This window comes from Diceros bicornis, chromosome 15 (assembly GCF_020826845.1).
Source record: "Diceros bicornis minor isolate mBicDic1 chromosome 15, mDicBic1.mat.cur, whole genome shotgun sequence".
In the NCBI taxonomy this organism is placed as follows: Eukaryota; Metazoa; Chordata; class Mammalia; order Perissodactyla; family Rhinocerotidae; genus Diceros; species Diceros bicornis.
This window is the reverse complement of record NC_080754.1, coordinates 16,286,411-16,302,568: the sequence shown is the minus strand read 5'-3', so window position 1 is coordinate 16,302,568 and position 16,158 is coordinate 16,286,411. Positions and strand designations below refer to the sequence as shown.

The following is a 16,158-nucleotide window of genomic DNA, read 5'->3' as shown; positions in this document are numbered from 1 at the left end:
CAACTTTGGAAATGGCTTTTTGCCTACTAGCCTGAACTCTGTTACAATTTTAGGAAAATAAAGGGAAAAAACATGGACATGGTTAGTCTAGCAGGAAGGAAATGTTACAAAAGTTGATGGGAGCTAGCAAATTGGAAGATTTACACAAAACCAAGACTAATGTGTTATAGGTAGATGTCCCACTTGCTGAGTTTGCAAAGGTGGATAGTTTTTATCTTCCAAAGTTTTGACTTAGACTGATAGAAGTAAATTTTGCACCTACTAAGAAAAAATAAACAGTTCTGACAATTTTGGGGTGGTTTTGGTGAAATGAAAGAAAATTTTTCCCCACACTGTATATAGTTTGGACTTAGTATTTCACAGATAAAAATAAGAACTGAAAATTAATCATTTTATGATGAAAAATTAATGGTCTTTTTCATGCTTAATCTCACCCTCCCAAGTAGAAGAGGATTGTTTTGGAGGACGTTTTAAGTTACACAACTGGCTTCCTGTTGGTCAGGTTTTCCCTTCTATCACAGAGTGCAGGCTTCCTTCCGAGACGGGTGGGCACTGTGGTAGATACCTGACTTTCCTCGACGTAAAAGATCTTATTTCCGTACAAATAGATGGTTCTGATTTTTATGATTTCTAATCTTGATCAGGCCCAGTTAAAGGCCCAAGAGGAGGAGCGTCAGAAGAGGGAGGCAGAAGAAAAGGAGGCTCAGCTTGAGAAAAAACGAGAAGAGAAGAGACTGAAGAAACTGGTTAGTAGCATCTGTTTGGTCAGTCTGTTGTGTGCAATACTGTGGCCCTGTGCACCTTCCCCACCCCAGAACTTCCGTCTAGAACACTCCTCTCTCACCTCCACCCTTTTTCTCTCCCTTATTTAATGAAAACCTGCTCATTCTTCAGATCTGAACTCAAATATGACTTCCAGATTAGCCTCCTCTCCACCCAGGGTTAGGTTAGGTCCCCCTTATGGTCTCTGAAGTATACTTCTCTTAGAGTGTTACAGGGCTTACAATTATGCATCTGTTTTGTGGTTGCTTTACTCATTTCTACATCCCCGACTAAACTGCAGTCTCCATAAGAGTAAAGGGAACAGTCTGATATTGCTCACTGTTGTATTGGCTAGCAGTGTACCTCACGTATAGGAGGAACCCAGCAAATGTGCTGAATGAGTGAATAAGTGAATGAGAAAACAATGAAAAAATGGAAGAAAAGATACACAGAAGAAATAAGAGACAAAGCTCTTGCTTTCAACATTATTAATTCTAGCTGTGAAGATAAGGCCGAAAAATATACACCTGTCAGAGACAATTTAGTACAGCATATGCTGTCTTTTGCCTCACAGATCAAAAGAGATCAAGAGAGTCAAACAAGGTAAGATCCATGAAGATTTTAGAGAAATTAGAGGCATTTTTATGGAAAATAGATTTGAATTGTAAATTGTATTAGTCAAGCTTCTTCAGAGAAACAGAACCAATAAGATACATGTATAGGAAGTGATTTATTGTGAGGAATTGGAGGCTGAGAAGTCCCATGATCTGCCGTCTGCAAGCTGGAGACCCAGGAAAGCTGGTGATGTGATTCCAGTCTTAGTCCAAAGGCCTGAAACTGGGGGAGCCAATGGTATAAGTCCCAGTTCAAGGGCAGGAGAAGACCAATGTCCCAGCTCAAGCAGGCGGGCAGGAAGAAAAAAGGGGCAAATTCTTCCTTCTTGCTTTTTGTTCTAATCTGGCCCTCAAAGGATTGGATGATGCCCACCCACATTTGGGAGGGCAATCTACTTTACTGAGTCCACTGATTCAAATGCTAATCTTATCCAGAAACATCCTCACAGACACACCCAGAAAGAATGTTTAATCTGGGCACTCTGTGGCACAATCAAGTTGACAAATAAAATTAACCATTATAAGTCTACCCCTTGTCAACTTGGCACCACTATGTATCTCCTTAAACCATACTTAATTTCCAAATAAAGACAATAACAAGATCATAATTCTGCCTAATATAATGCAACTATCCTGTGTACAACCAAAAACGCACTAACCTCTTCCCCAGGAGAGGAGGTAAAGTCCTCAAGTAATGTTTACTCTTCTCCTTGATATCCCATAACCTAACTACTATAATGTAAAATTAACAGTACTTAAATACCATGATATAAAGTCAATACACCTTATGTTAACGTGATAAGGGAGTAAGAGGAAATAAAACAGATATACATTCAAACAGATATATTCATAGCAAAATAAGAAGAGAATATTCATGACAGTTAGAGTCCTCATTTCTGTAACTGGCCATGTGGTTGTAGCTAGTATTTATAACTACCTTCTTCCACTACTCACTTTTGTTCCCTTTGCCTTCAGCAAGCACCTCTGCTGGTTGTGGTTCTTTATCTGGTGGGATGACCCAAGCCTTCATTTCTGAAGAGGCTGGGCAATTAGTAGTCCAACCTGGATTGGGTTGTAATTTTCCTTTGACCTTAATCACGGGGCATGGTAATACTAAAAGATGCCCTAAGGGGTCTCCTATATTCCAGACATACTCTTCCTTACCTCCATTGTGGAATAGGAGTCCAATTTCCCCTTGGTAGTCAGCCATCACTCCTTTCTTTGCCTGCTGATTCAGAGGCATGAGGAGCCCAAAGTGGCTGGGTGGCATTCTTAACTTCCAGTTCAATGGAATCATTGTTGTGTCTCCTGGTAGAAGCATTCCCCTCTTTGGAACCTTCTGTTCTAGGCCAGCAGAACATAAAGTCTTGGGAACAGGAAGCAAAACTTTTGCTAGTGGGTCATTGGAGGTAATAATGGGTGATGCCACTCTCACTTCCACCCCTTGATTCCTGGACCCATGAATCCTGGCTATGGGAGAAACGGCACCATATATTAGATGCTGATTCAGAGCATATACAGCCTTCTAGAGAGCCTTACCCCAGACCTGCAAGATATTGCCACTTAGCTGGCACTGCAGCTGAGTCTTCAAAAGGCCATGCCACCGTTATGTCAAGCCAGCTGCTTCAGGATGGTGGGGAACATGGTAAGACCAGAAAATTCCATGCATATGGGCCCATTTCTGCAGTTCTTTTGCTGTGAAGTGAGTTCCATGATCAGAAGCAATGCTGTGTCGGATACCATGATGGTGGATAAGGCATTCTGTAAGTCCATGGATGGTCTGTAAGTCCACAGACGGTAGTTTTGGCAGGAGCATTGTGTTTAGGAAAGGCAAATCTGTATCCAGAGTAAGCATCTATCCCCTGAAGAACAAAATGCTGCCCTTTCCATGATGGAAACAGTCCAATATAATCAACCTGCCACCTGATAGCTGGCTGATCAACCCAGAGAATGGTGCCATATCAGAGACTTAGTGTTGGTCTCTGCTGCTGGCAGACTGGCCACTTAGCAGTGGCCATAGCCAGTCGGCCTTGGTGAGTGGAAGTCTGTGTTACTGAGCCCATGCATAGGCTCCATCCCTGCCACCATGGCCACTTTGGTCATGAGCCCTTGGGCAATGACAGGAATGGCCGGGCAAAGAGGCTGACTGGTATCCACAGAATGGGTCATCTTGTTCATGGAGCAAAAGAGATATTAAATTCATCCTTTGCTAAGTCAGCCTAAGAAATCTCTAGAAACAGCTCAGTTACCTCCCTTAAAAACTACGTGAGGGATTCTAGAGTAGCATTTCCCTGACATATGTTCCATGTAATCCTAGTGCTTCCTGAAATATTAAATTGCTTTGAGAAAATATAAGTTCTGTGGTCAAAAAAATTTAGTAAATGCTGATTCAAGTTAAACACATTTCTTTATTAGTTGACTTCTCAGAAACTTGAACATCCTAACAGGCATGAGTCTCCAGAAGAGGGACACAGTGTACCAAGGAGTCACATATATCTGGCCACAGAACCCCTTTTTTACGGAGCACCCAGTACCAGCTCGTGGAAGAGCTCTTTGGGCTCATGCTACTGTAAAGCACTGAGACGATTTAAAAAAGACACAGTATCAAATATTTCCCCTCTCATGTCTGTTCATTCTAGAACATATGAGAAACACCGAAAGTATGGGAAAAAAATCTCTGAGCTCAGCACTAAGGTAACTACTCTTAATATCTTAGAATATCTACTTCTCTTCTTTTTCTCTATGCATCTCTCTCTTTAGTAGTTAGGTTGATAATTTGTGTGTTTGGGGGTGTATATAGTTTTTAAGCTGCTTTTTTCCTTTAAGATTCTATCATGAGTATTTTCACTTGTCATTCAGAATACTTCAAAATCTCTATATGTTGAAGGTCATTTTTTTTTAAATAGCCTTTTTATTTTGGGATAATTTAGATTTAGAGAAAAGTTGCAAAGGTAGGACAGGGAGTTTCCATATACCCCTCACTCAGTTTCAGTCTCCCCTAATGTTATCATCTTACGTTGCCATGGCACATTTCTCAGAACTAAGAAACCAACGTCAGTACATTACTGTTAACTCCAGACTTTATCAGATTTCACCAGTTTTTCCATTAATGTTCAGGATCCAAACCAGGATACCACACTGCATTTGGTTGTTATTTTTCCTGAGTGTCCTCTAGTGTGTGACAGTTTCTTGGGGTCTTAGTCTGTTTGGGACTATAAGAAAATATCACAGACTCGGTAGCTTATAAGCAACAGAAATTTATTTCTCATACTTCTGGAGACTGGAAGACCTAGATCAGGGTGCCAGCATGGTCAGGTTCTGGTAAAGACCCTCTTCTGAGTTGCAGACTGCTGACTTCTCCCTGTGTCCTCGCATGGTGGAAGGGGCAAGGGAGCTCTACAGGGCCTCTTATTGTAGCACTGATCTCAGCCAGGAGGGCTCCCCCCTCACGACCTAAGCACCTCCCAAAGGACCCCCTCTAGTACTGTCACACTAGGCGTCAGGATTTCAACAGATGAATTTTGGGACACATTCAGACCATAGCACTTAGTCTTTTCTTGTTTATCATGACCTTGACAATTTTGAGGAGTACTGATCAGGTACTTTATAGAATGTCCTTCAATTTGTGTTGGTCAGATGTTTTTCTTATAATTATTCTGGAGTAATGGGTTTTTTTCTTGAGATGCCACTGAAGTGAAGTACCCCCCTAATCATATCATAGCAGGGGATACGTGATATCAAGGTGCCTTATCTCTGGTGATGTTAACCTTGACGACTTGGTTAAGGCAGTGTTTGACAGGTTTCTCCACTGTGAAGTTACCATGTTTCCCTTCTCATGCTCTATTCTTCAGAGGCAATTCATTAACTCTGGTCCACTCTCAATGTAGGGAAGAGTGGATATTAAGCTCCATCTCCTGAAGGGAGGACTATCTACATATATTATTTGGAATTCTTCTGTAAGGAAGATTTATTTCTCTTCCTCCATTTATTTACTTATTCAATCATTTATATTAGTGTGAATTCATGTATATTTATTTTATACTTTGAGTTATAAAAAATATTATTTATTTTGTTCCTCAAATTGTTCCCACTTTGGCCACTGGGAGCTCTTTAAGGTTGGCTCCTGTGTCTCTTTGACATGCCCCCATCTTTTTTTGTTTTTTTAGCATTTTACTTCCCAACACTGTTCATCTTGTATTTTCACTGCCCCAGCCCTAGAATTAGCCGTTTCTCCAAGGTGCCCTGGTTCTAAATGGTATTTGGAAAGCAATATCTGGACAGTGAGGGTGCTCATTGCTACTGGGGTGTCATTGAGTCTAGCACCTCAGCAGACAGAGCTAGGTATATACATATGTATACTAAACCACGTATGTGCACATATATTGTTTCTGTATCTATCCATCTAGATAAACATATTAAGCCAAACATGAGTTCATACTGATGTCTCCGACTCTAATCCAGCACGAGAGGGTTTATTTTTCCCTTCCCTTCTTGCTTATATGTAACTTCGCTCTCTGACAGTGTGAAACCTGGCTCCCACGATCCACCATCCATTTACTCAATTTGTTCAATTCCAGTATACGTGTAAAGCAGTTTCAGAACTGTTAACCATACCCCCATGAGAAAATTTACCAACTAGAGTACAGTATTTATACAGTTCCTTTTGTCTTTAACCTTACAGTTTCCAATTAAAACTTGGTTTTCTAGTTACTTAGGTCAGCTCCTATTTTTTTCCACCTCCTGGAGTGCAGTTGTGTCATTTGTAATACAATTAGATTCATTTGTCATGGGGTACATTCCATTCTGGAATCTGAGATGCTAGTTGATTTTGTTTGCCTGCATTAAAGTTCACTCTTTGTGATGTACAGTGCTATGGTTTTTAACAATTGCATAGAGTTGTGTATCCATAACTCAGTAGTATACAGAGAAGTTCCTTTGGGCTAAAAGTTCTCCTGTGCATCCCTTTTGTCATGAACCACTTTTCCCAGCCTCCAACCCCTGGCAATCACTGATTTGTTTTCCATCCCTAGAGTTTTGCCTTTTCCAGAATGTCATATGAATGGATTCCTAGAATATGGCTTCTTTCACTTGTAAAATGCATTTATGATTCGTCCATGTTGTTGCATGAATCAAAGGCTCAGTCCTTTTTATCACCAAATTCCAATAGTATTCCATCCGGATATGCCAGAGTTAGTTGTCCGTTTTCACTGTTGATATTGGTTCCAGTTTTCAGCATTTATGAATACTGCTTTAAACATTCACATATAGGTTTTTGTTTGGACATAATTTTCAGGTCACTTAGGTAAATACCTCGGAGTGTGATTGCTGGGTAGTATGCTAAGTCTATATTTAACTCTATAGGTAATTGCCAAATTCTTTTCCAAAATGGCTGTACCATTTTGCATTCTCACCAGAAAGTTCCTTTTGTCCCGCATCCTCGTCAGCATTTGTTATTGTATGTTTCTTGGGTTTTAGCCATTCCAATAGGTGTGTAGTATCTCATTGTGGGGTTTATTTGCATTTTCCAAACAACAAATAATATTGAGCATCTTTTCGTTTGTTTACTTGCCATCTATATGTCTTCTTTGGTGAAGTGTCTGTTCAGATCTTTTGCTTATTTTTCAGTTGAGTTTTTTTCTTATTGCTAGGTTTTAAGAGTTCTTTATATATTCTGGACCAAATCCTTTATTAGATATATGATTTGCAATTATTTTCTCCCAGTTTGTGGCTTGTATTTTAATTCTCTTAACAGTGTCTTTCACAGAGGAAAAGTTTTTAATTTTGGTAAAGTCCACTTGATCAATTTTTTCTTTCTTGGATGTGCTTTTGGTGTTGTATCCAAAAACTAATCACCAAACCAAAGGTCACTCAGATTTTCTCTTATATTTTCTTTAAGAAGTTTTATATTTTATATTTAGGCCTGTTGGCCATTTGGAGTTAATTTTTGCATCAGGTGTAAAGTATGTGCCAAGTTCATTTTTTTGCATTATAGACATCCAGTTGTTCCAGTGTCATTTGTTGAGAAGGCTGTCTTTTCTCCATTGATACCTCCATTGATTATACATTTGTCAAAAATCAGTTGACTATATTTGTGTGGGTCTATTTCAGGGTTCTCTATTCTGTTCTATTTATCTTATGTATATGGCTTTGCCAATACCATACTGTCTTTGATTGCTATAGCTTTATAGTAAATCTTGAAATTAGGTAGTATGAATTTTTCCACTTTATTCTTCTTTTTCAAAATGTTTTGGCTATTCTAGTTCCTTTGCCTTTCTATATAAATTTTAGACTAATCTTGTCAATATGTACAAAAAAATCTTGCTAAGATTTTGATTGAGATCATATTGAATCTGTAGATCAAATTGGGAGAATTGACATCTTAACAACGTTTAGTCTTTAATCTATGAACCTAGTGTATCTCTCCATTTATTTAGATCTTTGATTTGTTTCCTGAATGTTTTATAGCTTTCCACAGATGTTGTGTATATTTTGTTAGATTTTACCTAAGTACTTCTTTTTTTGGTGTTATTATAAATGGTATCTTTTTAAAATTTCAGATTCCATTTATTCATTGCTATATAGGAACACAATTAATTTTTGTATGTTGACCTTGAATCCTGCAACTTGCTAAACTCATTTACTCATTCTAGGAGGTTTTTTTTTTGTAGATTCTTTGGAATTTTCTACATAGACAACCATGTTGTCTGCCAATAAAAGCAGTTTTTATTTTTTCTTTCCAATATGTATGCCTTTTATTTCTTTTTCTTGCCTCATTGCACTAGCTAGGACTTCCAGTGCAAGGTCGAATAGGAGTAGTGAGAGAAGACATCCTTGCCTTGTTCCACATCTCATGGGGAAGATTCAGTCTCTCACCATTATTGTCATATATTTTACTTTTATATATACTATAAATACACAGTTCCTTGTTATTGGTTTACTTTGCTTTATTGCTTTAAACAGTTACTTTTTGGTGTAATTAAAAATAAGCTGAAGATTATATTTTACCTTCATTTCTTCCATTTCTGATGCTCCTTATTTCTTTGTGTAGATCTAAGTTTTTAACTTATATCATATTTCTTCTGCCTGAGGAACTTCTTTTAACATTTCTTGTCAAGTAGTGAATTCCCTTAGTTTTTGTTTGTCTGAGAAGGTCTTCATTTCTCCTTCATGTTTGAAGGGTATTTTTTCCTGGATATGGAATTCTAGGTTGACAGTTTTTTCTTTCTAACACTTAAAGATGTCACTCAGTTTTCTGTTTGCCTGCCTGGTTTCTGACAAGAAGTTTGCTGTAATTCTTATCTTTGTTCTCTTGTAAGTGTCTTAGTCTGCTCGGCTGCCATAACAAAATACCACAGAGTAGGTGGCTTAAACAACAGAAATTAACTTTCTCACAGTTCTGGAAGCTGGACATCCAAGACCAGGGAGGCAGCATAGTTGGTTTCTGGCGAGGGCTCTCTTCCTGGCTTGTAGACGGCTGCCTTCTCACTGTGTCCTCCCCTGGCCTTTCCTCAGTGCATGCACACACAGAGAGCGCATGAGCTCTCTTACATATACCTTCTTATAAGGACACTAATCCTACCCGTAGGACCTCATTTTAGCTTAATTTCTTCCTTAAAGGCCCCATCCAAATACAGTCACACCGGGGGTTAGATCTTCAACATATGAATCTGAGAGGGCGCAAACATTCAGTCCATAACAGTAGGTAAGGTGGGGTTTTTTTCCCCAGCTGCCTTCTAAATTTTTTCTGTCTTTGGTTTTCAGCAGTTTGAATGTCAACGTACGTGTGATTTGTTTGTTTGTTTTCCCTGCTTGGTGGTCTCTGAGTTTCGTAGATATGTAGTTTTGTGTCTGTCAGGAATTTTGGAGTATGTTTACCCGTTATTTCTTCAAATATTTCACCTTTTGCATTCTTTTTCTTATCCTGCTGGGATTCCAGTTATGCTTGTGTTACATTGTTTGATATTGTCCCACAGCTCGTGGATACTCTGTTGTTTTTTTCACTGTTTTTTCTTTTTGCCTTTCAGTTTGTGTAATTTCTATTACCCTAATTTCAAGTTACATGATTCTTTCCTCGGCTATGTCAAGTCTGACAAGGAGCCCATTGAAGGCCCTCTTCATTTCTATTACCATGTGTTTTTGATTTCTAGCATTTTTATTTGACTCTTTATTGTAGTTTCCATGTCTCTGCTAAAACTAGCTATCTGATCTTGAATGATGACTACCTTTTCCATTAGAGCCTTTAATATTATCGTTATTTAAAATTCTCTTTCTGTTAGTTCCAACATCTCTGTCATATGATTGCTTTATCTTTTCAGACTGTGTTTATTTCTTTTCTTTTGGTATGTCTTATATTTTTTGGTTGTTGAAAGCCAGACATGTTGTACAGGGAAACAGAAACTCGAGATAAATGGGCATTTAGTTTGGAGATTTCTGTTAATCTAGTCAGGAGTTGGGCTATGTTTGAAGCTTGTTGTTGCTATGGTTACCATTGCTGAGGTTTGTTGTTGCTATGGGCACCATAGACTTCAATTGGCTCTAGTGACTTTGTTTTTGTCTCCTCTCTTGGCTTTAGGTCTTCCCTTTGTGCTCTTCCCCAGAGAGAGTCTGTCTCTTGCAGCTCTCCCAGTTGTACTCCACCCTTATTACTGGAGGTTTGTTAGCGTACTGGTGGGCTGTGGATGACAGGGAGCATTCTCTAACATTCTGATTAAATCTCAGTCTTTGGAGTGCACAGTATTGGGACTCAGAAGAATTTCTGCTCCTGCTCTAGGAGTAGAGCTTTTCCCTGCTTCTCTGTTCCCTTCTTTCAGTATCTGCTGGCTCAGTCTGTGACCTTAAAGCCCTTCCCTCTGTGAGGTTCCGCCTCCACTTAGGTGAGATAGGGGGCTGGTCTGGGCAGAGTCCCCTTCCCCCAGCTTCAGTGGCATTCCACTAGTGCCCTCAGGTGGTGCTGCTTGCAGATGAAGCCTTTCGTTTCCTAAGGGAGAATGGTCTGGTCAGATTTTGCATTGGTTGCTATTCCTCTCCCCCAGCCAGCATCATGGTGGGAACTTTATCTGGGTTCTCCCTGATCCTTTCTGGGAGAGCCTGGTGGAGTTCCTAGAGCAAAAGCCTGCAAAGAGGTGGGAACCTCCCTATGACTGTGTCCCTCAGGAGCTTCACCCTTCTCATGCTGTCCCATCCTTGGCCTCCAGCAATTCACCAAAATTTCTAGTTTAATTATCTTACTGGCTCACATGGTGTGTGGTGGCTTCTGCTGCAGGTAAGCAAATGCTGGGGTCCTGTGTCTCCCAGAAGGTGCCTGTCCAGCTGTTTTCTTGCTGGAAGCAAACTGCTTATGCAAAGCAAGAAAGATGAGAAATACACTACTGGCCAATAGGTTGTTTTATCTCTTTCACTATACCAAGCCTAAATCTTTCATTTTTAGGAAGGGTAAAATGTACCTTCAATCCACAACAATAGACAAAAAGATTTTGTCACATAGACTAGTTTCCATTTAGTAAATCAGCTATTCATAGCTGTCTCACTTGAGATAGATGCATTTACAGATCTGATTATGTTTGAGCTTTCTTTGCAAGCAGCTTTAGATCTAAAATGCACTTGGCAACTGTCTCCTCTTGCTTCTGGGCAAAGATGCTCTGCACAGTGTGTTTCTCCACCCAGTTTCTCATGTGGTTTTACTCCTTTTGATGCATCATATTCTACACAGGCCATTCTTTACCTCCTTGTATACTTTGTATAGCTCTTCCTAGTAAGCAGTGTGATTCCTCTGGACACCAAAGAGAGAATGACACTTCTGACCCAGTGCCTGCTGTGACTTCTCTGAATCATTTGCCTCCTGGATGTGTTTGATGGAAGCCTGCTTCACCTCTTCTAGTTGGGCACTTTTTTGCTCATTAAGTTGATCGGCAGATTGTCCAACAGAGGTACCATATTTTCTAATTACACAGATGAGCAACCCAACTGTTAATATGGTAAAGAAGGTCTCTAGGGCAATCACCTATATTTCTTTGGATAGAAAATACAAGATAAGTCCTGTGACAACAGTTTTAGGATAAAGGAACTGGAAGAATTCCTCATGGATAAGCCCATGATAAATGTGTCCCGTCTATTCAGGAAGAAATGGTTCAGAGTCAGGACATGGCTGCCCTCTGTGAAAGACTCTTGTTACTTGCAATTCCCTGGGACTTAGAAGTGCTACATTCTTCAGGAAGGGGGCTACTGTAGTGCTGGAAGGAAGTACCACCTGGGACAGCGTGATCAGTGGTGGTCCAAATGGTGGCTTAGTGTCCCTGTGATTCCGAAGGCGTAGTCCCTCAAGTGCAGCAGTAAGGTGGCCACACACAGGTCTCACACACTGACCTTTTGAAAATAAAATTCTAAACTCCTCTTAATATCCTTTTGCTCTATTTTTATTAAAAGCATACTTGCTAGTAATAATAATGGTAACTGTATCATTAATAATGATAATTGTCTTATCAAGCAATAACTTGTATGGCTGTATTGATATTCTTTTGATTGATAGACAGTTGATGAAGTTTGTGGTTGAAAAGATAAATTTATCAGAGAAGACCAGGCAAGATTTGAGGTCTCCCATAATTGCTTAACAAGCACATTTGTTCATTTAACACATATCTGTAGCGCATCTACTACATGCATTGTTGTAGGGGTTAGAATAGAGCAATGAGAAGACAGACAACAGCCCTGCCCTCACAAAGCTTATATGCTAGTTGGGGACAACAGGCCATAAACAAGTTAACAACTACAGAAGTAGGGAGGGAGAGTTGTAATGGGAGAAGCAAGATGGGAAAGGCCTCTCTGAGGAGGTGGTATTTGAGCTGCTGGATGTAGGGTCCACTAGGGGCATGTTAAATGTGAGATGCCTATGAACGTGTCAATAGGCAGTTGAGTATATAAACCTAACATCAAGATTATAGTAAGGAATCTGGGAGTCGAAAACATTTCAGTGTTTTTAGTGCTCTGGAAGTGAATAAAATCAACTTGGGAGATTGTCTGGATAGAGAAGAAGTATGAGGGTCCAGGACCAAGTCCTAGGATGTATGAATAATTAATCAGAAGATGAGGAGCTAGTGAGGTAGAAAGAGAACCAGAGAATTTTTTGTTGAGAAGCTAAGAGAAGAAAGTATTTCTGCAAGTGGATGATGGTTAACTGGGCTAAATGCTGCTGAGTTCAATTAAAAGCAGGACAGACAAGTGACTCTTTGATTTGGCTACATGGAGATCATTCATGATCAAGAGAATTTTCAGTGCAGTGCTGGGAAGGGGCCCAATTCCAGTGAGTTGAGGAGAGAATAAGAGGTGAGGAAATAGAGACTTTGAGTATAATAGGGGTCACATGGGATCAAAGGATTTTTTTCTGTTGGTGATTGTTTTTTTGGTTTTATTTTGTTTTTTAAAGATGGGAGATACCAGCACATATTTGTATGTTGATGAGAATGATCCAGTTGCGAGGGAGAAATTCATGATATAAGAGCAGAAGGTATAACCTACCAGGAGTGCCTAAGTGGGAATACGTTCCAGAGCACAATGAAAGGGTGGCTTATAATGGATGGAAGGCAGAGAGTTTGGGGGTGGGGTCGACTGCCCTGTACTCCTCTTAATTCTTGCTGTAATTCCTCGTCTTTCTCTAAAGCATTAGTTGTGGATATAGACATTGAAATGAATCTGACTTTTTGCATGTCATTTGTTGAATAATTTAAATCAAAAAGATACCCTGATTTATCCCTTTTTAGCCTGAGTGACCTATGCTCTATGGAACCCTAGTCTATGGAACCCTAGCTGCACAGATCTCCAGTATAAGTGCCATCTCAAAGCAGACAGCAGCATTTCATGTAATTTTGGATGCAGGTGTTACTAGAGACATTTTATATACCAGGAAATGGAAAATATGGTAATATTACTTAAATACAACCAACTCTATTGCAGAATCCTTAATCAAGGGAGGAAATACACATTTAAATTAAATTGCTATGTAAGAATACAAAATTTTGGCTCAAGCAGATCTCTAATTTATTAAATGTTTTTCTTCCTATTTTTCCACAGGAAAGTAGACTTTAAAAAAGGCCTCTTTAAAGAGGCCAGCCCAGTGGCGTAGTGGGTAGGTTCACGTGCTCTGCTTCGGTGGCCGGGGGTTCGCAGGTTCGGATCCTGGGTGTGGACCTACACACTGCTCTCAAGCCATGCTGTGGCGGTGACCCACATACAAAATAAAGGAAGACTGGCACAGATGTTAGCTCAGGGCCAATCTTCCTCAAGCAAAAAAGAGGCAGATTGGCAACAGATGTTACTCAGGGCTGACCTCCCTCACCAAAAAAAAAAGGCTCTTTTTCGCCACAATCCATCTGAAAATGGTTTTTCTTTGGAGCCTAAAACACCAGCCATAGAGTTGTAATTCCAGGAAGGTAGTTACACTGTAACTTAGTTGGGTGTGTGAACAGGGTTGGCCAAGCCTGAGGGCTTCTTCAAAGGCTTACTGTCTGTGTTAGATTCCTGTCTGCAAGTTGCAACTGCTGCCTCAATGCTACGGGGACATTTCAGTGGATGTGACAATGGCCAGTTTCTGTTTTCCTCCCCCACATAACCCTTGGTTTCCTCTTGTTACTCATAAGAAAATTCTTGGAAATAATTTTTATTTCTGGCCATTCAATTCAACATTTCAAGTGTCTGGAAAAAAGACTATAATTTTGATTTAACACTTTAGAGAATAGGGACATTTTACTTTGAAGAGTTTGTACAGACACAGTTAGTTTAGATTAGAAGATCAGAGCAAATCTCTCTTCCATGTTGGAAATGTTCCAGTGCTCACTCTCTTTATTTTTTTCTCACAGAAGGCTCAGGCAATTAAGTAACTTGTCAGAATCGGCCAATTCACCCCAATGCTTTTCCTGAAGTGAAACTGTGGGAAGTAAAGAAAAAGAAGCTTAAATTAAACGTTTTTGTGTTTATGCTACATGGATGACAACTACTGTGAAGGCAGTCTGAAGTCTTCGCCTTTGCTCTTGTAACTTTCATAATGGGTGTCGCTTGCTACCCGTTGTCATCCTTTTTAGGTAGTTTTTTCCTCTCACTTTTATTTATTTATTTATTTATATTGTGAGGGAGATCAGCCTTGAGCTAACATCCATGCCAATCCTCCTCTTTTTTGCTGAGGAAGACTGGCCCTGGGCTAACATCTGTGTCCATCTTCCTCCACTTTATATGGGACGCCACCACAGCATGGCCTGACAAGCGGTGCATCGGTGCGCGCCCAGGATCCGAACCCCGGGCCGCCAGCAGCGGAGCGCACGTACTTAACCGCTAAGCCACGGGTCCGGCCCCCCTCTCACTTTTATTATATCCTATTTTCACTAAAAAGAGAAAAAGAAATAAAAGAAATCATGACATCTGTATGATGTCATCTTTCTCAGGGAGTCCCTCAGAGGTGCAGTTCTTCTTTGAGGGGCTTAGGGGTGTGTTTTCTGAGTGCATCACCAGGGGTGGTTAATCTTTCTCCTCCTCAGAGGAGGGAGGGTCATTTAATGATGATCAAATATTTTAACTCTTCTCTGGACTTACTGTTGATTACTTTAAAAAAACAGCTCAGTGTAAGAATATTCTTCTAGACTTTTAATGGAGTATGGAGTACCTTTAAATTTAAATAGGGTTATTTATATATAACTCTCTACCCCATAATCTGAATGAAGGGGCCATATTGCTAGGTTTTCCATAATAATGAGGGAAAAATAATACTGATTGCTCTCCTAACTGGATGTTTTACTTTTTAGTAACTTGGCGAGATGTAAATCATTTCTGTGAACAATACTGAATAAATCCAAGAAAATGCATAGTCCTGATTCTTGTAGGACTCATGACCAACTTTTCCTCACGCCCTTGGGAGAATTGTCTCTTTTTTTTTTTTAATGCTCCAGAGTTCTGTTTAGTGGTTACATATTCAAATTAAATTGATTAGGTATTTGTTGAAATGAAATTCATAGTTGTTTGGTCATGGCATTTTTACTTCTTTTTTTTCAGCCTTATTGAAGTATAATTGACAAAATTGTACAACATGATAATTTGATATATGTATGCATTGTAAAAGGATTCCCACCATTGAGTTAATTAACACATCCATCACCTCACATATTTACCTTTTGTGCATATGTGTGTGAGAGAACACTGAAGTTCTCCTCGCTTGGTAAATTTCAGTTATGCAATACAGTTGTATCAACCATAATCATCATGTTCTATGTTAGGTCCTCAGACCTTATTCATGTTATAACTGAAAGTTTGTACCCTTTTTCCAGGCTCTCCCTATTTCTCACACCCCTCAGCCACTGGCAACCACCATTCTACTCTCTGTTTCTGAGTTCAAACTTCTTTTTTTTTAAAGATTCCACATGTAAGTGATACCACCCAGTATTTGTTTTTCTTTGTCTTATTTTACTTAGCATAATGCCCTCAAGATTCATCCATGTTGTCAAAAATGGCAGGATTTCCTTCTTTTTAAGGCAGAGTAATATTCCATTGTATATTTATACCACATTTTCTTGATCTGTCATCCATCAGTGCATACTTAGGTTGTTTCCATACCTTGGCTATTGTGAATAATGCTGCAATAAACATGAGAGTACAGATATCTCTTTGAGATAGTATTTTGTTTCCTATGGATATATACTCAGAAGTGAAATAGCTGGATCATATGGCAGTTCCATTTTTAATAATCTTGAGGACCCCCCATACTGTTTTCCATAGTGGCTGTACCAATTTACGTTCCCACCAACAG

The 16,158-nt window shown here is 39.6% G+C and overlaps 1 protein-coding gene and 1 pseudogene across 1 annotated transcript in view; one reads left to right on the top strand and one right to left on the bottom strand.

Annotated features, from left to right (window-relative positions):
* CCDC191 (coiled-coil domain containing 191) overlaps nt 1-16,158 on the top strand; it is a 71,085-nt gene that overhangs the window by 45,455 nt on the left and 9,472 nt on the right. Inside the window, exon 13 of the mRNA XM_058555828.1 lies at nt 645-746. Within this exon, the coding sequence (XP_058411811.1) occupies nt 645-746 (102 nt within the window). The remainder of the gene's footprint in view (nt 1-644; nt 747-16,158) is intronic.
* Nucleotides 10,931-16,125, bottom strand: LOC131415046 (ATP synthase F(0) complex subunit B1, mitochondrial-like; annotated as a pseudogene).